Source organism: Lytechinus variegatus, chromosome 15 (genome assembly GCF_018143015.1).
Source record: "Lytechinus variegatus isolate NC3 chromosome 15, Lvar_3.0, whole genome shotgun sequence".
Classification (NCBI taxonomy): domain Eukaryota; kingdom Metazoa; phylum Echinodermata; class Echinoidea; order Temnopleuroida; family Toxopneustidae; genus Lytechinus; species Lytechinus variegatus.
Genome location: NC_054754.1, coordinates 20,926,442 through 20,951,874, shown reverse-complemented (window position 1 = coordinate 20,951,874; position 25,433 = coordinate 20,926,442). Strand labels below are relative to the sequence as shown.

The 25,433-nt window shown below is 37.5% G+C and overlaps 1 protein-coding gene across 1 annotated transcript in view; it reads left to right on the top strand.

Annotated features, from left to right (window-relative positions):
• Positions 1 to 24,469, top strand: part of LOC121428878 (ZP domain-containing protein-like) — a 24,888-nt gene extending 419 nt beyond the window's left edge. The window contains exons 2-9 of the mRNA XM_041625753.1: positions 4,331 to 4,369; positions 5,483 to 5,551; positions 16,969 to 17,013; positions 18,197 to 18,375; positions 18,937 to 19,337; positions 21,041 to 21,137; positions 22,527 to 22,698; positions 23,897 to 24,469. Coding sequence (XP_041481687.1) covers positions 4,331 to 4,369; positions 5,483 to 5,551; positions 16,969 to 17,013; positions 18,197 to 18,375; positions 18,937 to 19,337; positions 21,041 to 21,137; positions 22,527 to 22,698; positions 23,897 to 24,057 — 1,163 coding nt within the window. The 3' untranslated portion in view covers positions 24,058 to 24,469. The remainder of the gene's footprint in view (positions 1 to 4,330; positions 4,370 to 5,482; positions 5,552 to 16,968; positions 17,014 to 18,196; positions 18,376 to 18,936; positions 19,338 to 21,040; positions 21,138 to 22,526; positions 22,699 to 23,896) is intronic.
• The last annotated feature ends 964 nt before the right edge of the window (positions 24,470 to 25,433 follow it).

Here is a 25,433-nt window from a genome sequence, read left to right as displayed (position 1 = left end):
GCATTTCATCGCTCCACATGCACTGCTGAAACTCTGGTTTTGATTTAACACCAGCCCGGAATCTATATACATGTATGTCCACGCCAGAGAAGTGTTAAACACTAGTTTCGTTTTGGTCTATACACCAGATAGGTGCTTATACAGTCCGGAATTAAACAATATACAACATGTGGGTTATCTTTTCACATATATTCTTGGGTTTGGGTCTCATCTATCCAATGAAAGTAAAAGTTTTGACAGAATGTTACACTTGAGTGAGCACTGTCCATTTTTGTATAGCTCGCAGAAATCTGCACAAAAATGCTCGTTTTAACGTTGTGTCAAGGGGAAATGGCAAAAACAAACTTACCTTCGAAACATTTCTCATACATTTCCCTTGCACTTTAAGTCAATTGAAATAAAACGGATGCATTCAAGCATTTTGTAAGGATTTTGCCACCCAAATTGAAATTTCAACACTTGGTAAGCACAACCTTTACCCTTTTTGTGCCAGCTCGATCTGAGGACAACTGAATCTGAACAAAAGTTTATATCAGACATTTCCAGCATTTTTTCACTAAGTTTTTATCATTTGAAGTGGGTTTACATTTCATTTTATACTTGTTTCTCGACACTTTCTTTCCGAGCGTGGGGGAGTGGGGTGGGCTGTAATGCACTCTTCGAAGTGTTTTTGGCAAGGAAACAAGTTAAAAAGGTAAAAGATATCTTCAAATCAATTTTACTAGCTAAATTCCAAGTGTTCTTCATGATTAAGATCTACTTTTATTCGCATAACTATTTCAAAGTTTTCAAATCATTTTTCACAAACTTTTCAAAAGTAAGTGGCGCTCACTCAAGCGGAAATATTTTTCGACAGTTATATCACATTTTGCTCAAAGGGATCGTTTAACTGAGACGAAAAATGTGTATGAGTGCCTGTATTTGTCCTCAAAAACCCTGAAATAGGTCACAATATAGGATGAAAAACTCTAGATACAAGTACCAATTTAGTAGCTTGATTTTGAGAACCGTCTAGTAGATGGGTTCCAGCTTATGGGCAGTTTTCTCCAATTCAAAAAGTCAGTTGGCTATGTAGACTGCCTTCTGCTGTGTGTACCTCCTATACACACGCTATCATAGCTGCACTGCCATGACTGTACATTCAGTTAATACCTTGTACACACTGTACAGTAGGTCATGATGTGTTCTAGAGCCTGTGTTGTGTTGCACAGATTTGCTCTATAGGGGAAGGCGGGGTAAGTTGAGCATAGGGGCAAGTTGAGCCACCAGCCCCAGGCCAAAAATGAATGAGTCAGACATTGTGGTGGTGTCATGTATTGATGACCCATAGCATAACCCCTAACCCCACCATATTGTTTTCAACTTTGAAACAAAAAGTAGTTTTTTAGAGGGAAAAATATGAATTTCAGCCAAAAAAGTAAAAAAGAGTGTGAAATAGATAAGTGCTTTATAAACACACATGTCTTTAAATATAATAAAGACATGATAACAACATTATTAGTCCAGGTATGGATCTTCATTCTTGTCATAGTCTTTTATATGATGGATGCATAAAAAATGTGTGGATATAAAATTATCGCACTAAGTTCGGACTGGGGTAAGTTGAGCCAAACAGCATGGGGCAAGTTGAGCCATGGTAATTCCTATGGTAATGTATCTTAAAAAACAAACAAACCATAAAAATCGATTGAAATGCTGGCTAAAAGGAGCAAATTTACATGACTGCTCTTTTCCTTTTAAAGGATGTTGGCATTTATAGAGAATTAGCAAGTGAAAAGACTTTAAACAAAAAATTGACATGCTGGTTCTCCCCTCATACATTTTGTACATAGTTTTTGTGGCTCAACTTACCCCAGAAGGTGGCTCAAACTTACCCCATATATGGGGCAAGTTGAGCCATTTGACATCTTTTTTTTCAAAGGTCACGATGACTTTCAGTGTGGGGATAGAAAGTTATATATAGGTGGAAAATATTTCAGAAGAATTAAATTTCAAGGCAAGGTACTTATTTCGACAAGATTATTAATCATATCAATTCTAACATGCAAAGAGCAAAAACTGTCACAACTTACCCCGCCTTCCCCTACACATAGTCATTGAAACCAACTCCCAACTATTTTCAAACTTTGGTTTACATCTCCAAGGTTTTAAAATTGATCCTGTAAATATGATACTTTGAAACTTTTGTTATGGTATTTTTACACTATAAGCCTAATGTTTAGCCCATTTTCAAGAACCAAAATGATAATTTTTTAAATCAGAACAAAGTGAAATGATCACTTTAAATGGATCTGTACCAATGTTAAAATGTGGAAAAATCTTCAGGATATTACAAATGTATAATTTACAGGATTTTTTCTAATTGTAAACCTTTTTTTGATACGCAATGTACAACACCACTTAGTATCAAAACGGTATCGGTTTGATTTTTAACTGGTGTTGTCTCAACAACGGAGTTTTTGCAGTGTGCTGTTCGAGTGTAAGCAAATATAACAGTTCGTAGAACTTTCTACAGCAAAATAACATTTTTTTAGTAGGAAAGTAATATATCACATTACATAATGTTTTTTCTTCTTCTGGACAGATATGTAATCAAGCTATAGCTGTCATTTTTATATGTTTAGAAAGTATGTTCTTAGGCCTGGATTTGAATCAAATTTCAACGACGAATACAGATGCTAAGTCTGATTGAAAAAATAATCTTTCGAAATGTGACCACCCCCCTCGAGGGCATATGTAACACCTTGTTACACCCCCCACCGGCACTTTATAAACTGTTTAAAATAAAGCTCAGAAGATAGAATTGCATAACTTGAGATGTATCTGTCAATCATTTAGTTTGTAAGGAAAAAAAATATATAACTTATATATGGTAGCCTTGAAGGCTACCATATATAAGTTTAGAAATAAAGTCTACATAATTTTGAACATACATCTGTCAAATCTGTTTTGTTGTAACGCAAAATTATGATTTTTTTATCTAATAAGGTTTGCGTGTTATTTGTTTAATTGTAATAAGAACCTTCAATGTTTTCGTGTTTTTTCTCTTTTTCATAATTTTTATCACTTTACTAGAAAAGAATAAGTTAAATACACGATGGGAGTGTACTACTATTATAGGTTCTTCCAATATCAAAATTGTAAATATGAAAAGGTCTGTAAGCGAAATAAAAGCACAGCACGGATTGGCCTTGTCGATAAGCTAAAACATGGAAACGTTTTGTCAATCATACTAAAGTTCATTTTAAATTTCTAAAAACTAATCTCGGTAAAGATGAATGATAAACAAATAAAATTGCAATTGTCATTTATTGATTAGATAAATTATTACTTGTTTGGGTTTGTTTTTTATCAAGAAAATTAGAATTCACTATTCCAAGAAGGTAAAATGGGGAACTCCACGTTGAAAAATGATGTTTTTTTTTCAATGAAAACACCCCCCCCCCAAGAAAAAAAATCATCAAAATTTGATAGAATATAATAACATTATGGCTTTGTGTAAAAGTTCTTTGCATTTTTTCATGAATACGCATAGGGCGAGCCAGTGAAGTCATGTTTCCTTATTCTTTTGTATTTTATGAAAATGTTTGATCTCCAAGAATGCAAAAATGAAAATGACATTCACTGCTTTGTCGTGTAAGATCATTACCGATGACACCCATTTCTTTTACAAGAAAAAAGTCGTATACACAATGCAGGAAAGCAAGAAATAATTATGACTAATTTATGTCATGAAAGAAGAAAAAAAGAGAGTGGGAACATGAGATCGTCAGCACATTCACAACGGCACGCACACACAGCAAAAAACGGTGGTGTTAACCGGTGTACATAGAGGACCACACCAGTTATTTTACACCGGTGTTAAATTGGTGGTGTTAGTTTTACACCTATAGGTGTTATTACAACACCTTTTGTTGTTACATTTACACTCTTTGGTGTTACGTTTAATCTCTAGTGTGTAATTTTAACACCTCAGGGTGTGGTCCTCTATTAACACCAATTGGTGTCAGTTTTAACACCGCAGTTTTTACAGTGCATAATCGTTTTCACAAAATATATTTCAATAACTTTTACAATGCATGTATTCTGATGAAATCCTTAGCGTTTTACTCATTCTATGAATATTATGATCTTCTAATAATGTCGCAGTATAGGAGATGGTGTCACTGTCGCTAAATCGAAGAAAATCATGAGATAAAACAACGCTACAAGTAAATGTTCATACTATATCTGGTCCTGCAAAAGATACATTGTGCATGTATATCACATCATTTTATTTTATTGTGTTAGATCATTCATTTGTTTATTTTTATCTATTTTCAACATTCAGATGCTAACATTAATTGGTACTACTCGTCAATGTGGCCTGGTAAGTACATTTATCTATCTCACAATACCATACAAGGGTAAAAACTTTAGCAATTTGAGATATATATACGTATCAAAATATATAAGCATCTTTTTTTCGCATTCCTGATATATATTTATATATATATATATATATATATATATATATATATATATATATATATATATATATATATATATATATATATATATATATGACTACTAGCATATTTTTGAGAAACATGGAATAAGATACTAGTGAACAGACAAGTCCACTGCGATCGACCTGGGCCCGTTGCAGAAAGAGTTGCGATCAAACGCAACTCAAAAAATCTTGCACAACTTGATTCTCAGCCAATGAAGCACCCGTATTCGGGACTTGCGCTTGATATTTTGACTTCCGTTTAAACGCAACTCTTTGTGCAACAGGCCCCCAGAAGATGAGCAGCATGTTAATAGGACAAAACTGGTCACTTAATGCGGTCATGATTATCAGCTCAGTTTGGGGGAAAAAAAATCTGGCCAACAGCAAGTGGTTGCCAAACGAAATTAACTCAAAGTGTTTATCATGATACTCATATTCAAGATGTTGAACAGGGCCCCATCTTACACGGAAATACGATTGATCCCATCTATCGTAACTATGGAAAGCCACCAATGTCAACATCTGAAATACATGTTTGTTCAAAATATTTTCTAGATATGATGTATAGTCATACATTCACCGTTTTCTTAACAATTCAGTATGCTTCTCCTTGTTCACAAAGGTCAAACGCTGTTAGATTGTTTAATAGAGATATTCTCCAACCAGTATTTCATCGTTGCCTCTGCTTCGTCAACTGTTGGTTATTTGATGGAAATTCTTCACTTTTAAATGTATTAACTATATTTTGTTCAATATTCTGAAATACGGGACAAATAGGCGTCCCGGGAAGGGTTTGTTGGGACGCCGGGACAAAGGAGCAAAATACGGGACGATCCCGGGAAATACGGGACGTCTGGTCACCCTGAAACACGTGTATGCAGGAGGAGTATATAGAGATTGAGTGAACAATCAAACTTCGTTTCCAATCGCGAAATGAAGATTTTTTGTGATAGTTTCCACCTACGTAACTTTCGGTATATTATGTTTCAGGTACAACTGACGACATGACAACAACAATAACACCATCCACGACTCCCCCTCCCCCAACCACTGACCGAAGTAAGTGTTTTATTATTTTTCTTAATAATAGATGTTGCTTGATTTTCTCATTAAAGGACCAGTCTACCCCCAACAAAAAGTTGATTTGAAGAGAAAGAAAAAGTCAAACAAGCATAACACTGAAGATTCCATCAAAATCGGATGTAAAAGAAGAAAGTTATAACATTTTAAACTTTCGCTTAATTTCACAAAATAGTTGTATACACAGCACCTCCTGCTCTGTATGCACATGAGGGGACCGATGACATCACCCACTCACTATTTCTTTTGTATTTTATTATATGAAATATGAAATATTTTGGTTTTCTCGTCATTGTCATGTAAAACAAAGTTTCATTCCTCCCTAAACACGTGGAATTCCATTATTTTAGCATTTTGTGGTTCAAGCAAAGAGATCCGAATCGTCAAATTCGTAAAAAATGAAATTTTGTTTTAATTCAAGCAATAAAAACAAAAGAAATAGTGAGTGTCATCATCGACTTTCTCTCTCATTTGCATATCACTGAGTTGAGCATAGAACTGTTTTGTGAAAAATAAGCGAAACTTAAAATTGTCATAACTTTCTTATTTTACATCCATTTCAGCATTATTCATGATTGATTTTTTCTTTCTTTATTTAAATCAACTTTTTGGGGGGTGGACTTGACCTTTAAAGTGTAGTGTACTTAGTGTATGATTTGTTTAATTCTCTGACCATGCCCTTTTGGTAATTAATTGATTGGTAAGATTTTCTATCAAGGAAAGTCAATAAAGTGACTATCCACAATAGCATCTAAGTAACCCCACGTTTTCTCTCAATGTTACCCTTTACACCGAGCAGATTGGTGTAAATGACACCATTGCACCACAGGAATGCCCCCTTTACACCTCCAACATGTCCAAGGAAGCAACACGGGTCATCATGGATCTCAATCCGTGGTGATGCTTTTTGCCAATATAATATTTCCCAGCATTGAAGGCGGACCTAACTGGGTATAGGGATAGGCAGTGTAGCAATAGGGATCTTAGGAATGGTCCGATGACATTTTCTCCGGCGACAATTGCTCCGATAGAAATCTGCACGTTAAGCCAAACATAAAACCTAGCTCCCAATACTAAATGAGCCCTATCATCCCTATCTTTACGTTATTCTGAACCAAAAACCATATTACAAGCTTATAGCTCTAACCCTATGCCCTCTGAGATACAATTAAGACTGGAGCAAAATGTCGGAGGAGCAAATGTTGTGTCACCCTTGTGGATAAACTCCGTGGAGCAAACACGTAATACACGGAGGAGATTGGAGGAGTCATTTAAGGTAGCTTGTCAAAAGTCCATGCACCGTTCTTCATCGTTCTTCCCGCATCCGGGTTTTTGCTTCGGCTTTCCCGCCCAACGTTCCCTTGCCTTCAAAGGAACGGCCGCCATCAAAAGCCCTTTGATGCCACCGTTCTTTTGTTCGTCTTTCCTGCAAGTCTTAATTTCTGTCGAAAGGCCGAAGAATCTATTCTAAATAGCTCCCTCTACGACCAAAACAAATGTGTGCCTTCATCATGTTCATATTGACTGTCGGATCGAGAGTTCGGGTCACTGTTCTGAACTACTGTGGTTCGCATCTATAATGGAAGTTCGGGTGCATTCATAAAGCCACGGTAGCTTAATAAAAATCACGCAAATGTCATAAATCGTTACTGATCACACGAATTTGCTCCAATATCCATGAAAACCTCTTTTTTGCAATTGAAAGAGAGTCAATTCATGATGTTTTAGGTGGGAAAATAAGATTCCACATATTTTCGTTCCGTAGGCCAAAGCCATTCGTAGAATTCACGTCTACTTAGAATATTAATTATTACTCGCATCTCAAACAAGTGTCGAGAGCCCCCTCCCCCCAAAAAAACAGAAGGAAATAGAATGATAAAATAAATATGACCGGAACAGCTTGACACTATTAGGCATAGAAGATCAAAGATTTACAAAGATTTATTAGAAACTGTTTTAAATAGTCTCTTAAAATTTTTGACGGGCAACCATTTCCCCAGGATAACATATTGTCTCTTAGTTTTCTTTATCTCCATGTTTTAAAGAAGCGGGATCAAAAGGGATTGTGAAAGAGGAAAAAGAAAACTAAGAAGTCAAAGGGAGAGAAAAGGAAGGGGAAATAGAGAGAAATAAGAAAATAATATTGGGATGGAAAAAGAGGAAGGGTGAAGAAAATGGAGGAAATACAGTTGAAAGAGTGGGAAAAAACTCGGAAATTTGAAAGGGGTTCTCCAGATAAGCGATTCCATGTCCCTCGACGTCAATGTCCGATTGTGTTAAAAACGACTGTCATCGATTAATATTAATCTTTTTTTTTGGTTGTTGTTTGACCAAATGCGTGCGCATCCCGATTTCTGCCTCTGCATCGAAATCAATATTCATGAGAAAGCAGATTTGTGTTCTCGCAGAATTCGTGATCAGGTGGGGGGGGGGGGGTTAAAAACATTTTTCCCCAAAATTCATGACTTGCGTTTTCGGAATGAGAGTACGCATGCGTGTGGACTGGATATTTACGAAATTGTCGTCTATTTTGAAAACTGTATGCCATGAATGAATCAGCATCCTCAAATTTCCGGTACCCTTCTATCACTGGGGGATTCAGGGGAGGGAGGGGGTCTGCCCCTTGCCCCCCCCCCCATTATGAGAGGCACAATTAACATTTGTAATGCAAAATGCAGCCAAAACAGAAAAGTGCCCCCCCCCCCTTGAAAGCGAACCTATTTTTCCCCCTGTCATGGATCCGCCCCCACCTTTAGACATTATGTTGTATAGACCCAATTCTTGGTTGGATTTACATTTACATAGGGTCCCCCCCCCCAACCTATTGGCGGAGCAAAAAAAAGGGAAAGAAAGAAAAAGAGAGAAGAAAAAAGAAGGGAAAACATAAGAGGAGGAAGGCGAGTGAATAAGATGAGGCGAAGACTTAGAAAATAACTTTAATAATCATTACGCTAATGGGACAACCAATTCAAAGAAATAAACAAATATCAACCTTGGGCGGCCGATCGGGGAAAATATGGGTGAAAAAATCACCCTCCCCCTATTGGCGGAGGCTGGATCCACCCCTGATTTAGATTTACATTTTATTTACACTATCGATCCCCTCTCGGGGCATGAGAGTACAATATAATAACAACATATAACAGACTAAAGTATAACTTCATTTAATTGGTTTAACGTATTAAACGTAATGTTCGGGATTAAAGATAAATACCAACTGTGGTAACGATCACAAAATCAGTTCGATCAGAATCCAATGAATTTTACCAACGAAGTGTTTGTTTGTATAAATGAAAAATATTTGCCAAATAGCCCTGTGAAAGAAAATCGTTAAAGTGCTGAGAAATGAGCGATATAAGCACAGAATTCCATCAAATGTCAGATATTTTAGGCAATATTATGATACACTGTACCACGTATGCTTTTATGTTTTAGTGATCATCAGAATTATCGATATTGAGCGGCGATTTCATTATTCTACAAAGATAAGTGTATTTTAATGTACTAGATCTAGATTTATGATGAATATTTCGTATCGAAATCGTCATGTAATCATATTTAAAATTGCTCCTGTTACCTTGTGCTGTACATGGTCTGTAACCTCCCATAGTTATCGATATCGTCATCACCGCTGTTACTATCGCAATCATCTTCATTTGTCTATTATAAGTATTATCTTCGTTAACATTTCTATTATTTCATTATAATTTTATCTTCATGAATCGATGGGGTGGGAGAAGGAGGAGAAGACTGAGAATTACCAAGGAGAAGCAGACGTACATGTAGAATGGGGGAGCAGTAAAAAGGGATGAGAATAATAATGAGAGATGAGGAAGAATATGGAGAGGAAAAACAAAGATAGAGAAAAAAAAGGAGATGCAAGAGAAAAAAGAATAAGAACGAAGGAAAAGCAGCAGGGGACTTATAAGAAGGGCAGGTGGACAGAAGAACAAGAAGAGAGACGTAGAAAAATGGGAGGAATGAAAGGAAAGAAGCAGCAGAAAAGAATAAGGTGGAGAAAACAGAATAATGAAAGACGACTAAGGATATGAAGAAGAAAAAAAAGATAGAGAAAAGGAGGAGTAAGAAGAGTAGATGAAGAAGGGGGCGAAGGATGAGCACAAGAAGAATAATAAGGTGGAAAAGAATAACGACGGAGAAACAGAAGAAATAGAAGAGGGGGTGAGTTTGTTCTAAAATAAAATCAATGTGAGTAGAATTAAATTAATGTTTTTATCTATATTGCAGTGATTACATCATTACAATACCAGGATGCCATTATGTTCAATAATTGAAGCTTGGCAAATTCTGTACTTCACGGGTGAAGATATGGGGCCGTAAGCTGCAGGGAGATATGTAGAGTGATATATTAGCATTAGATCATTACTCTAAAATAGATGGAATATGATTATTTATTTATAACTAATATTAGTTAGTACACTTACTGACCTAAACTAAAGCAAAAGCAAATAGGGCCATGATATAAGCTTCTCCATCAAGAGAATTGAACATTATTGACCTTTCAGGATTGCTTGCCATTGATACTCATCGAACTGTTCTTAGTCATTGCCCAGGCCTATGATCATGAAAGAGCAAGATCACTCGCCCGTATAGTAGAGAATCATTGACAATAGCATGCTCAGCTGGTTCGCCAAAGAAAACAATGGGAGAGCTAGACGCTCACAGTCTTTAATTCCTCATATCCGCTGTCGTGATTATTGTAGTAATTTCAATAGATAAACCTACTTCAAAAGACCGTTGGCCCGCCCGATGGGGAATCTTTTGTAATAATGTAGTGTTTTAAAGTACGTGTATGCATTAACTACCATCCCGACTTCTGTTGTGCTATTTAAAAGATTTCTTTCACCATCATCGAGGAGCGATTAGCGTGTAAAATCGCATAAATTATCTCACATAACGGATCTAATGTTCATGATTACCAACATCACCACAATCATTACCATTATCTTTCATATTTTTTTAATGATATAAACTATAAAATTGATACTGGAGAACGATTGGAAATAGCTAATGAATGAATGATGATGATAACAGTGATGATGATGGTGATAATTAGAACTTTGAAGTGATATTAATGGACATGATAATAAGAATAATAATATCAGTGATAATGTTGATGATTAAACATTAACAAGCGAAGATGATTGGTATATTTGCGGCAATGAACCATGTATAACTTGAGAAGCGTTTTTCCTTTATCATGTTTGTTATAAAAGGGTTTCCATATCATGATCCTGCAAGACATAGATTATATGTAGATTAAAAAGAAAGAGAATGGATAGCAATCTAATTATGGAAAAGATTTAGCGGGATGTCAAGTCCGATGCAGTATAAAAAATGATTGCATATCGAGGTCGATGCGATTTTTTAATATCAACGATATCATCCCCCAGAGTCTATCAAGTTATGAGTTTATGTGCATTTTTAGCAAAATTGACATTTGTAATACGAGATTATTCTAATTTTAGAGTGCTGTAACATCCAAACTGCGTGGCATTCCTGCTGCGTACGTTTTAAATTAATCGGATATTTCGATTTCTGGATGCATGTTATATCAGTTAAAGCGGTGTACGCCTGAATCATATTGATTGTCATTTGTATATATTAACTTTATGATAACGTTGATATACAAAAACAGAATTCATCAGGTTCTTTATCATTACACCAATGATATGAACTTATGCACATATAGGCCTACGTCTTTTGCTTGATAGAACACTGACACCCCCTCCCCTCCATTAGAGCGAGAACAATATTGTGCCCTTTCATTAATATTGATTTCGATAAGGAGATCGGGAACCGCAAGCCATTAATAGGAATTTACATTATTTGTATACCACTTACAAGTGAAGCACAAAATATGTATCTAAACGCTACGGAACAAATAGAAAGAAAGAATGAAATTCACCAAAAATTAAAGTAGTTGCACAGTTCACATTAGGCTGTAAACGATAGGGGGCTTCCAATGCGGCGGGAAAGGCTATTTACCCCCCCCCCCCCCCAAAAAAAAAGAGTTTTAACATGGATTTGAATTTCTCTCTTGAATCTGCTTGTTTAATACTTTCTGTTAGATTGTTCCTGAGTTGGATCTAGGGGGGGGGGGGCAAGGGGCCCGCCCCTCCCTCCTCCCTCTATTGGCGGAGCAAAAACAAAACGGGGAAAGAAAGACAAAAAGAGGAAAAGAGTGGAGAAAAAAACATAGGAAGAGGAAAACGATTGAATAAATAAGATGAGGGGAAAACAATTTTAAAAAAATTATGTCATGTCATTATATAAAATTTTCGCTCCTACTTCACGCTTGCATTGCCTTTTAGGTGATTTACACATATGGAACTCAAAATATCAACTTTTGAAGTCAATATACATAACATATTTCAAATCGGAAGTCGAACTTCATTTTTTAAAAAGTGTTCTGTAAAACTTTATTTTTTATTGTCTGAATATCAACATTTTCTGCTTCCGCTGCGCGCTCACAAAATTTGATTTGTCAGGTACCTATTATTTTCCTGTATTCCATTTTAGTTATCAGAATATCCCTATTCATGTCAGATTGTAAAAAAAATATTAGCTAGTGCTGCACGCTCGCATATTGATTGGTGAGTTATGAAAATTTCAATATTAATTATATTACAAACTAATTAAAATCTCCATTTTATGACAGTTTATCAACAATTTTCGGCTGGCGATTTGCGCGCACATTGATTGTTAAAAATATATCAACTCGGGCATCTTATTCATAATTACAAAAGTGCTTTAAATATATAATATTGACAGATTTCGCACTCTGATTAGGTTTATTAGATTAATGAATTAATTTATTGATAAATTGTCCCTTTTTCAGAATGGAATATCAAAAAGTTTCATCTCGCGATTAGATAAGAAGAGAAATAGGAAGACAGTCATAATTTTCACATGATGGAATATTGTTCTTAGAATTTCCCGGCCCTATGTCAAAACTCAAAGTAATAATAATGAATCATATATGTTCCTTTTTAAATGTGATCCATATCCACTCACAATTCTACAAATCTCAAATTTTCCTCGCGCTCGCTTCGCTTGCTTAGTTATGTATTTACCTTTTTCATGATTACAAAGATTGCTTAGAACTTCTATTCTTCAGGAAGAAAAGTAAATATTTTCAGCTCACGCTTCGCGCTCGCATTATTTAATTGTTGAAATATGTAACGTTTTCATTTACAAATAATTAAAAGCAGCCGTTAACAGATTCTTTTTTTATCAGAACGATCAATGCGTACTAAATTCATTCATCTCGTTTAGGATCACAAGCATTGACAGAATGCTATTTTAGGACAAAATACATGAAATAAAAATTTAAAAATTAGCGCGCTTCATGCTCGCACTATTTAGATTAGGCTTGTGAGATTATTTTACATATATTTTTAAATTTGATTTAAAAGAATAAAGCTTAAAAGTGACACTATTTGGTTTACATATTATGAAGCGCCTTCTCATATTCCAATTTTACCTAAAACGTAAGTATTTTATTTTCAAACGAAATCTATGAAAAGGGTGCAGTTAGGCTTTCATTTTGATTCCAAATAGTCTCATAATTGGGATTAGTTGCAAACACGGTTTTCGAATAGAAGGCACATCGGGGAACATCAAAGTATCAAGACAGTCACCCGCGCTGACAAAGTGATAATCTCCCCTTGACATACCCCTACCAATCTTTCTATTGAAATCCGCAACCCGTCAGACCACCTCTATGTTCAAGAATATACGTTAATCTCCCCAATCAAGAATGGGGTAATTTAAATCTACCTTGTCAATGGGGTAAGCCGTTAAATACAGCTTGCAATGCGCTGGCCCATGTCATTTTCAATGTCCGGCTTTCGGGGAATTAAAATGAGCATCAAATGGGTAGTTTTCTTGTTCTCGTTTTGTCCCCATACTAGAACCTTGATTTTGTTTCTTTTCGTAATGTGCATTTTGATATGGTTTCCATTATATTTCTTAACATTTCGACATTTAATGTAGTTTAATGCTTGCCTTCATAAAGAGCAATATTACATAAAACTTATTTGGCGAAGCAGATAACGTTCGACTGATATTTTATCAACACATTTTTGATTAACCATGTAACTTCCCTCTTTATAGGTCTACTCTTAATGTGAACATTTGAGTTATATTTCTTGCCTACCATCTCTCTGTTTACCAGGCTAAAGTGAAGGTCCTCATTTGTGTATGAACGACATGTTCTCATTAAAATACATGTTGTGAGTTTCAAATAAAGGGGGCACACTTGTGTAAAAATAGCTTATTACATTAGCAAAATTGATAATGGCTCTCAAAGGGGGGGAGGGGCACACGGGCCGGATGATCTCCCCCCCCGGGATTCACTACATAACTGTACCCTCCATGTGCAGAATATAGACCCACTACTTCTTTTAGTAGAGGTCACAAAATAGACCGCAATACTTTTGAGAGCCCAACTATTGTTCAAAATAAATACGGCGCTTATTGGATTGTATTGTGTTACTCCGGCAGGATCCGCACCAGCATGCACTCCATTCTTGTTGATCTCGTATGCTAAATACCTCGGTCACATTTGTTTTACGGCTAGTCGAAAACAGTCATTTTAACAGTTTTTGGACCTGCTAAATATAGGTTTTAATAAAATGAATAAAACGGCTGTTTTCGACTCGCTGTATGGCCGCCGTAGAGCAAATGTTACCGAGGTATTACCATTTTCTGTACGTTAATTTATTTTTTGGTGCATATTTAAATATGCAAGCTATACAGAATGCAGCTATATGATTAACAGGTGAAGTACAAAGTTGGAAGGGAAAGTAGGCCAAAGAGGCTTTCGTATTACTAACTTTACGTCGGTAAATTATGTTTACCTTAGACACTGGGAATCTAATTTGCAATAATTTGACATACACACATTGCAGATTAATTTGAATATTTGATAGGAAGAAGAAATCAACGGCAATATACACGTATTGTTCAAGTCAAAACGTGAAGGTTAAAAAAAGAATAGGTATAGAAAAGTTTTAGAAAAATTCAAAGGAAGAAATTAAGTTGGATGAAAAAAGAAGCCATCAGAATTAAGTTGACAAAATTGAATATTATAAGTAGAACAGGAAAATTGAAAGAAATAATTAAGTCCCCTCCCCCCAGCGGACTGGTTTGAAGGGGTGGGGTCACCATGCATAAAATCATGGTACTTGTGGAGGCCTCAGCCCCAGACCCCTTTCGGTTATGTGGCTCCAGGATGGTAATCAAGAACACTAGGTCACGGAGCACTCTAGATCACAGGGGAAATTTATATAAGAGAATAAAGACGGATCCAAGGTAAAAAAGTATAGATTTTCCTGTCCAATATCATGTCGGAGTCACTTAAATGTGTTAATTTGCATTTTGATTCACGCGATATTTTCCATCGGTCATTAAAGTGTAGAATGGGATTAATAGAAGACGCTATAATTCCTTTATAAACACTCGACTCTATTCATGGTCAAGACTACCTCAACTTTGATAATTTCAATATTCATTTTTAAGTGCTTTTGATTTCGTTCGAAGGTAAAGATGTTTGTAATGGTCTTAAAAAGTAACGAAAGTACTTTTTGTTCTGAATTTCGGGCAATGAAACTCAAGAATTGTGCATTTAAGCTACAATGACCGATATGACAGCTTGAGCATCCAATTTATTTTTTAAAGTTCAAATAAATGATATTTTATTCGTTTGTTTTGCACGGCATCTGTATTATGTGTGAATATATAAGTTTCTAGAATTCAAATGTTTAAACAAATGCAGTGGCGTATCTAGGATTTTCCACAAGGGGGGGGGGGCAAAATCGCCAAAAAAAGAGTCCTCAAAAAATGACATTCACAGCAAAAACAAATTGACAAGAGGGCTAAATTAAACATAGACCTATGTTAAGCTCAAATTTGAATTTCAACGCTGCCCTTAGTTTTCAGCCTTTTTTCCACCAAAAAAGTTTGCATTTTATGTTTTTAGTGGTTTTTTTTCACAGTAGCGTTTCAGTGTATTGCTTTAAACGCCATCATTTTTGGACCAAGGTCTGATTTATATTGCATCTTTTGCGTGGGGTTTTGCATTTCGTTTACAAAGATGTTTAGGTCAATTCCATATCTTTCCTTTTCACCCGACAACTGAATGCTGACTGTGCGGGCTCAGTGTGATGAAAAAAAATCTTACCCTCGCCTGAACACTTACTTTCAGAAATTCAATTTCTTAACGGTATGTTCTTCAAAATAAAACAACATGCTCGTGCTAAAGGTCTAGGCTTAATTGTTCTATTAAAGAAATGAAATCTAAATCTTATTGAATTTTGTCATATACTGAAACCCGAAACGAAAAATTATCAAAAAAATGTGAAAGCGTAACTTTTGAAAATATACACCCCACTGAACTACGCACACCGATACAAGGACACAACGATATCCAGATCAGTGACCAGAGATCGCTCGTTTAATAGTTTGCCTAAGACGTCGATATTGTGGACATAGAGGGCGCTCATGCAAAAACATCTAATCGGAGAGCCAACCGGGGGTGTCAAAAGAAAAGATAAAAGCGCACGCTTCCGTTTTCGCTGCAAAAGGGAACGCTGTCGTCTTAAATGGCAAGAGCACTGACCCGTAGGAAAGAAAAATGGACAATGGCACGCTGAGCGGGTTCGCCGCAGAATATAAAGGTAAAAACGCACGCACACCTTTGACAAGCCGCCTAAAGGACCTTCACAGTTGCTTATGTCCTCTATAGGAATATCTCGAGACCATTAGCCAATTATTGAAGGCTCTTTCCTTTTTGTAACAGCTGAAGCAGACACGTACGAGGCAATAAACAGGGACCATTGTTCATGCATGCGAACAATAAAAACATTTTGACCCTGAATCTTGCCGCTATTTACAAGGACCTGCCAGTGCTTACAAGGAGACTTTTCGCACACTAATACATTCGGTAGCTACTTGCTACCGAATGTATTAGTATCCTGGAAGTCTCCTTGTAAGCACCAGGAGGTCCTTGTAAATCCCGGCTAGGCACTAGCTACATGGATGAACTAGATGGCCACAAGGTTGAACTGTTCATGAAGATAGATAAGTTTCCGTCCGTGCACTCAGGGATGAAAAATTGAATACCAGATGTGCGCCAGAAGAGTGGCCGGTATGTACATGGATGACACTTTATTAACAAGCCGTGAAGGTCTAAAAGGGACTGTACTGAACCTAACCAATTTAAAACCAGATAGAGTGTGAGTAGTGTTCACTTGATACCTCTTGGCGTTAATTCCCATCCGCATTTTATCTACATGTATTATGATTGTACTATTGTTGTTTTTGTCAATGTTGCTGTTATTTTATAACTAATTATTTTTTTTCCCATACAGGCACCACAAGACACATTACACCCGCAGGTACAACTATTGCACCAGGTATGATATACGAAATTTTATCTCTCTTTATCAAAATTCGTCACTATATTTACACGATAATTTGAACTGTTTCAAAAGCCTAAAGCCCCTTTTACACCTTCACGGATGCAACACGGATCATCACGGATCTCAGTCCGTGATGATCCGGGGTGCCAAATTTGTATTTTCCTAGCATTCCCGGAGTGAGTACGGAGTTAACTGGTTATTAATACGGATATGTACGGAAAAGTACGGAGTCTACAAGGATAGGCAAGGTAGCAATAGGGATCCTGTTTGGTATGCTCCCGGAGCCAACACGGAATACCCGGATGATCACGGATGTTACTGGGTCTTTACACGGACCTTCACGGTTGCTCACATTTTCGTCCCTTTTTGCAGCATCTGGAGCATGCTCGTGCTTGGTTATGAATACGGACTATTGTTCATGTACGCAAACAATACAAACATTTGACCACGGATAAAGCCGGTATCAACAAGGATCACCCGGTTCTTACAAGGAGCCTCCCGGTTGCATTCGGTAGCTACACGGATGTACAAGGAGGCTACAAGGAAGAACACGGATGATTATCAGTCCGTGTACTCCGGGATGAAAAATTGAACATGTTCGATTTTTCTCCCGGACATGCCGGTACATCAAGGATGGCGCCGGATGAGTAGCCGTAGTGTACACGGAAGTCTCGGACTGTACACGGATGACCCCGGATTGACAATCCGGGATGATCCGTGTTGCTTCCGTGAAGGTGTAAAAGGGGCTTTAGATTCTGCCTATATCGATCATTATTTTTCCTTCATAGATTACGTCTGGTTCCATTTGTAGGCCCAAATCCGTTTACGGTTGGTCTGCGACCATCGTATTATATCCGTAAAGGGGCTTCACAATTGCTCGTGCGATCGTTTGCGATCATTTGGTCACAATGTATGTTGCACCGAATCACAACGGTTGTAAGCATTCGCACCATCAATTGTGAAAGGGGCTTATGGTAATCACATCCTACGATCGAATCTTACGATGTCACAAGGATGGCATGCGACGTTTGTACGATTTTTATGGACTGCGGGAGCGTTTGTGCGAATGTAATGTGGCATTCTCGGGACTACCGGTAAGTTCCCTTTCTGAATGGTAAACTCCCGACTGATACTGATTTTCACGTACAAGCGCTTACTATAATGTCTTCATCCACAGGAGCTTCTGTCACCTGTGGCAGCATGAGCATGACCGCCATTCTCGATAGAACTCTCTTGGAGAACAACGGGGACGCTGGCGATGTCCACTTCGAAGACCAGAGTTGCACCGGCTACGACTACAGTGGCTCACAAATCGCCGTCACGACCAGATATGATGAATGCGATACACAGAGCGAGGTAAAATTTCACACTATAGTTAACAACCAAATTAATAATTAGGGGTACATGTTCAGATCGGTTTCTTAATTTAGTCGGAGCAGGGTGGCCATCTTCTATTGTCGGTGCATCCCGGGGTTCAGTTATTATGTTCCCAAATTTTCCCAATATTGAAATGGAATTTGCAATTTTTGGAACACTCAAAATCAATGGATTACTCTATGAAAATCTAGTCACCATTAAATAAAACTTGCAAGATATCTATAAGCGGTGACTACCCCATCTTTAGGGAGTTAGGGTATAAAAGTTCAAGATTATTTTTCATGATTATTAATCAATCTTACGTAACGATTTTGAAAGTGTCTGGTGGAAGGCGTGTACATGGTCATCGAAAAGGGTAAGTGGGGGTGGGGCTTCATTCCCATCCCCCGCTCACGGTCAGAGGCCCCTGGATCAAAGGGGTCTGGAACCCAAGTCTAAGATGGCGATGAAGCCAATATTAATACCGAAATGCTGAATGACCCTTCAATCTCATTTTCACCATCAATATTCCTGGTTATTTCTTCTTGATTATTCACACAGCAAACTGACACTGTTATCAAATATTCCAATGTCGTGACGTACTTCAAACCGACAGGTGAAAACGGTTCGCTGATCACCCGAGACTTCCGGTTGAAGATCCCGGTCATATGCGAGATCAACCGTCGCAGTCTGCTCGGCAGTAACTTCAAGCCCAAACTTGGCATCGTCAGTTTCACAGAGGTGGGTTATGGTAACTTCTCGCTCAATCTCGGTCGCTACCTCGATGAGCATTTCTCCGCGCCTCCACCCGACCCCGACGCGCTGGTGTATCTGGGAGAACCGCTGTACTTTGGAGTAAAACTGAATGCCTCTACCGATCTGACTCTGTTGATCGATCGTTGCTGGGCAACGCCTGATGTCTTTCCGATGAACCCAACCAAATATATCTTCATTAGAGACGGGTAAGGAACTAATTTCGAGGTCAACAATTTTCTTTAATTTTGTACATTGTGGTTGCTTGCTGATGTTGTGGTAGCGCCGCGGTGTAGCGGTTCTGACTCTCGCCTTGTAATCAGAGGTTCGTGTGTTCGAATCCCACCATGGCCTATAGCGTCCTTTGGCAAGGCGTCAATCCACAATTTGCCACTCTCCACCCAGGTGTTAAATGGGTACCCAGTAGGATGCGAAAGCCTATGTAGTATGCCTAGCAATTGAGTCTTGGAACTCTTGTTGAAATGCTCCCCATGGAGTGGAGAAGATGCATACATAGTATGCGGGCATGCAAGGATCCGATGGCCGGGGTAATAATATATCTGTAAAGCGCTTAGAGACGTCGTTCCGATATGTTCCGCTATATAAATGCGGAATATTATTATTATTATCAAAGTGATACGAATTTCTTGGAATTATTAGCGATCGAGCAAAGCAAACGAACCTTTGAATGTGAGTGTGTGGATGTGAGTGTGTTTCCGGAGCACCTGGCTCTGAATTTTTGTGTGACGGGAGTGGGTTCATACCTGCCAAGGATCACTGCACACCTTACGAGATGTGTGCGACCAGATTTTGGGAAAAAAACGTAGTAGAATGTTATGCTACATGTAATATTGAGACATGAAATATCTTACATGTCACTATGTAATGTTCTAAATGATCTTACGAATGCCTATGTCCAAAGCAGTCTGTGACTATTTTATCATCCTTATTTTATTCCTTTGTTTGAACGATTTGAATGTTAACAAAGTGATGAATTACTGCTATAAAAACGAATTATATATATATATATATATATATATATAGTCGTAATGACGTCATAGCAACCGTACGATTGACTACGATATGAACCTAAATTTTCCTTTACTCCAAAATAAACGCTTGCCATCATCCATAATTGTTATTCTTTCAGTTAATTTTTAACCTCAAATAAAGGGATACATTTCATTAAGTATATTTTGCAGAAAATGAGCAGAATGCGATCTGCTCACAAATTTGATCATGCATTGACCAGCCCTAAGATGTACGGTGCCCTTTACATTGAAAATATCACTAAAATTAGAAGTGAAATTAGAAAGTTGTGCCATTTCTAAGTTTCTCTCATTTCCACGAAACGGTCATTTTCACAACACAGTGAAGCGCTATTGAGAAAGTCGACGATGTAACGCACTTTTTCTTTTGTATTTTATTGCTTGAAATATACATTATTCAAGTGTTTGGAGATTTGACAAATACATTCCATCAAAATGACGGTAGGTTATTACACCAATATTTTAACATGTTCAGGGACAAAGAAAATCAAAATGATTAATATTTTATAAAATTCAATAGAAATAGTCGATTACCTCATTTGCGTACCGATGTGTAAATAACTGTTTTAAGAAATAAAGTGAAAAGTGAAATTAAGTGAAAATTTAGAGTTTCATATCTCTCTTATTTGAAATCCGATTTTGATGATATTTTCAGCATCAGGCCTGCGAGACCCTCGTTTTTCCTCATCGACTTTTTGTAGGGGGTGACATTCACTTTAAAGATTTGATCAAGGAGAAACAGTTCGTAGTTAAAATAAGTGTGCATCCAGGGTACCGCACAACTAATATCATTATCTTTATTATTAATTTTGAATTCATTATCGTCATAATTTGCGGCGTTTTCATTTCTTACATCCGCACAGATGTGGACTTGATGCTACCGTTGCGTTTTACGAAGAAGATGCCTCTTTAAAAGGATTCTCTATCGATGCCTTTGCTTTCATTGGTGAATACCCAGAGGTAAGGGGATTGGTGATCATGGAATGTTAAAATAAATTTGGAGCGGGGCGACATGGGGCGCCCCTCGATGATTTCCCATGCAATAAATTTATATTTTTAAGGGGGTAGAATTTGAAAGATAAAACTTGAAAGAGAAAGGAGAGAAAGTCTGGTCTGTGGGACTAGTATCAAATTAAAATTATTATCTTAACTTTCCAGGCTCAAAATGTGTAAGAATCGTAGTAGGAAAGGACCACTTTGGAAAATTAGGCCCTTTTTATGCATAACATTGTACCACAGTGTGTTCACAGTATGGAACACAGTGTGAAATCACATTCACACTGTGAAAATTTGAGCATTCAAACACTGAATACACAGTCGATTATGCAGTGAACAGTCACACTGCCGACTGTCGAGGCGTCCAAATCTTCACACCATTTGATCATTTTAACAGTGACTGTGGATAATATGTTTACATAGTCCACATGTGAACACACTGTGATCAAACTGTGTGACACTGTTCTTTCCTGGCGGGTGTTTTATAAAGCTTTTCGTAAGCCAACAACGACTAATGATGATCTTCTCTTACGCTCTAAATAATCAGCAATGAACATTTACCACAAGAAAGGATCACCAGTCGTTCTTCAAGTCACTCTTATACACTTACGAACAACTTTATGAAACGGCCCCCCAGCAAGGAAAGCCCGAATACATCGCTACGATAAAATTTGATACTTGAAGTGTCTGTTGCAATACACATCAGTCTATTCCTTTCATAAATCTGACAAACCTGTAAAGTCGCAAAAAATAAAATTGGACTTGATGGTTGAGTGGTAGACCGCCCGCCTCTTGCCGGGAGGTCGTGGATTCGATCCCAGGCCGAGTGATACCAAAGACCTTTCAAAAAGGGGACCTTCTGCCTTCTTGCTAGGCGCTTAACATTTAGACAAGGGTAGTATAACATGGAGGGTCCGCTGGGAGAATGGTTCATAAATGGCTACCCTTGGTAAATAAGAATTGCTATCACTATAATGAAATTATGATACTGCCACTGATAAAAAGATGCTATACACCGAATTTGCTGTCACAGAGGCGGATCAAGGATTTTCCGGGGGGGGGGGTTTAAGTACAGAAAAAAAAATGCCAAGCATAAACAAAAACAAAACAAATTAGTTTTAACGACAAAATGGTTGTAATTTTGTTCAAGGGAAAACTTGACAAACAAAAATACAAAAACAAAACAAAGTTCTCACTTTCGTATGCATGCTGCATAAAATATTCCCCTGAAAAAATGTGTGTGCCTCGCAAGGGGGGGGCATGGGGCGGATGTGCCCCTACATCGATCCGCCATTGTGCTGTAATACTGTAACGATCGATAACTCTTTTTATCATTTATATTTGTGCGTAAAGGTCTACCTTCACTGTGACATCCTTGTTTGCGAGGACAATGACCCGTCATCCCGATGCTCACAGGGATGTGTGTCCAGGGCAAGACGTTCAGCCGGCGAGGCTCGGGGTTCGAGCTCCCAACCGCACACCATTTCCAACGGTCCAACGTCTAGTCATCATGCCGGGTCCATGGGTGAGTTTTTACTCTATACGTGTCCTATAAAAATGTTTAAATTTTTAGTACTTTGTTTAATTAAGCCTGTCATTCTAACTAGCTATTGTTCAAACTTTTCATTTTTAAACACCTTGTTTAAAAGTTTAAACAACCTGTTTAAAAGTTTTTTGAAGTTGTTACAGTGATGCACTTAAAGAATGGGCTTAAAATTTTAAACAGCGTTTTTACAGTGGACCCACTATAACTGCAAACAATTTCTTTTATTTTTGTAATATCAGATTTAAAGTCATTTTTTTATTTCAAAGTTCATTCAGTTCATTCACAGTTCAAGCTACAAGTCGAAGGCACATCATGCACCAAGACTTGAAATTGGTTATCATTTTCTCTCGGTTTTACACGTTTTCTGAAAAAAAAGGTCGGGTGAAGGGGATTGCTGATTGAAGCCACCCGAATCCGCATCTCCTGTGTTGATGCGAAAATGCATATCGCATTAAAGATCCCTGAAAATAGAATGGCTTGCTCCTGCATGGGCAGAAGAGCCGTATCGGAAAATGAAAATTAGCTGCCGGCAATTAAAACCACAGACTTTCATCCTAGTATAACGTCAGGTGCCCTAGTAGACATAGGCGTTGACCCATAATCTAATGGACCTCCAGTGTTTTAGTAGAATAGCGCCATCTTTGTTTCCAAATTGTTGAATGTCGAAAATGTTTTTGTTTATATATCTAACATGTCTACGTAGATGTTATATGTCATATTCACCAGAGGTGTCGATCCAGGGGGGGGGGTTGAGTTGAGAGGGGTAGGGGCAATTGCCTTCATATAAGTTTGTCAACTGGAAAAACATGTAATGCAAATAATGCTTAAATTGCATGGGAAATTACTGTGACACCATTTAACTTGGTATAAAAATACTATAAAGTTGTCATATTACACAATTATTCTGTATTGTAAGTTTGCGCGAAAATTTGGGGAATTTTCTTCACTTTTGCCCCCTATCCAAAACACGGATCGACGCCCCGGATATTCAACATCACTCTTCCCTGTATCTCGAAAGGTTTAACACAAGATAGCCCTATAGACACACCATAACTTGGAAAAAATGTCATGAAAATAATTGTCTGAGTATATATTACACTGTTCAATATCATGCAAACCATTAACAATAATAATGTTCTTCCCCTTCTCTCTCTTTCTCTCCTTCTCATTCTCTCAGACACATCGTGGTTGGCTAATCCAGTCAATATGATGCTGGTGGCGGCCGCTGGATTCTTCATTACCATGGTTGCCATGGTAACGGTGAGAAAGTTGAGATCGCGCGGGAAACCATCCAAAGGATACAACCGTCTGGAGACAGAAGGTGAAAATGAAGCTTAAGAAATGGGAAGAATTTTGAAGAAGAGTCGGTGCAGATGATGGAGAAGGAGAAAAAGATAGCTCGCCAGCAATATAGCAAGAATGGTGACATGCCAGATATTTCTGTCACTCAGCTCTCCTGTATTGAACATGCTTTAATATCGTTCAGCTTTCATGCATTTTATTTTAATGAGGGCAAATCGTGAATTAATTTGTATTTGCAGTACTTAAGCAGACGTTACACGTGCTTCTTTCCTTGTTATGACTGCTTCTTTTTAAATTTGATTTGTTTCTCTCCTTCAATACCCTGATTTTGTACAGTTAGATAATAGTGAAATCGTAATTTCCCCTCCCAATCTTGTATGAGAAATAGCTTTAAAAAAACCCGGAAGACCCCATTGGACAGCGAAAATACCGTAACCCCCCCCCCCCCGAAAATTAACAGTAAACCGTAAAAGTAGGCCTGAAATTTACCCTATTTGTTTCAATGGTAAATTCCTGCCAAATTTGCAGTGCGACTTTCTAAAGGAACTTTTGGTTTACCGTAAAACTAAAATAGGACCGATTCCGTAATTTTACCGTTTAATGGGGTCTTTTGTACATTTTACGATGTTTTAATAAGAAAATTGGGCTAGAAAAGTTACGGTTTTCCCTTGAAGGGGAAGGTAACCCTGACAAAAAAATTATTGTAAACATAGCAGAAAAATAATAAAAATATTGCCGAAGGTTTGAGAAAAATTCGTCGAATAATTAAAAAGCTATTAGAATTTATTATTTGATTTGTGACGTCATTTGCGAGCAGCATTCCTACATAGCGAATGGTAAAAAATCAATGAAATGTCATTTTCCGATCATGAATAAAAAACAAAATTAAGTCATCAGGAACCAGACAAAATTTGAAATGCATGCATTTTATATTACATACCACATGGGGGCAGCTACTCGTTTATGACGTCACAAATCCAAAACTTTGAACTCTAATAACCTTTTTACTCTTTAACGGATTTTCCTCAAACGTTCACCAATATTTTTTACTATTTTTTTCTGCTATTTTTACAACAAAGTTTTTTTCAGGGTGAACTTCCTCTTTAAAACACAATATGTTTTTACAATGCAGATTATTTATGGTTACAGATATAAAATATCTTTTTCTTCTCCTGGTGGCAGCCAACCACGGATGTCTTAATGGGGCGGGAAGGGGGAGGGGGCTTTAGATGACGATTTTTTGTTCTGTTTTCATCCTCTCGTCTTTTTTCCCGTTTATCGTCCCCCCTTTAGCACTTCTTCAAAAAAATTATATGAAAAAGCCGCCCCCACACCATGTACCAGCGCCCCTGCCCCTGATGCGCTCCTTCGACTATTACAAAATTGCATTGTATAATGGCTCAATGAAAAAA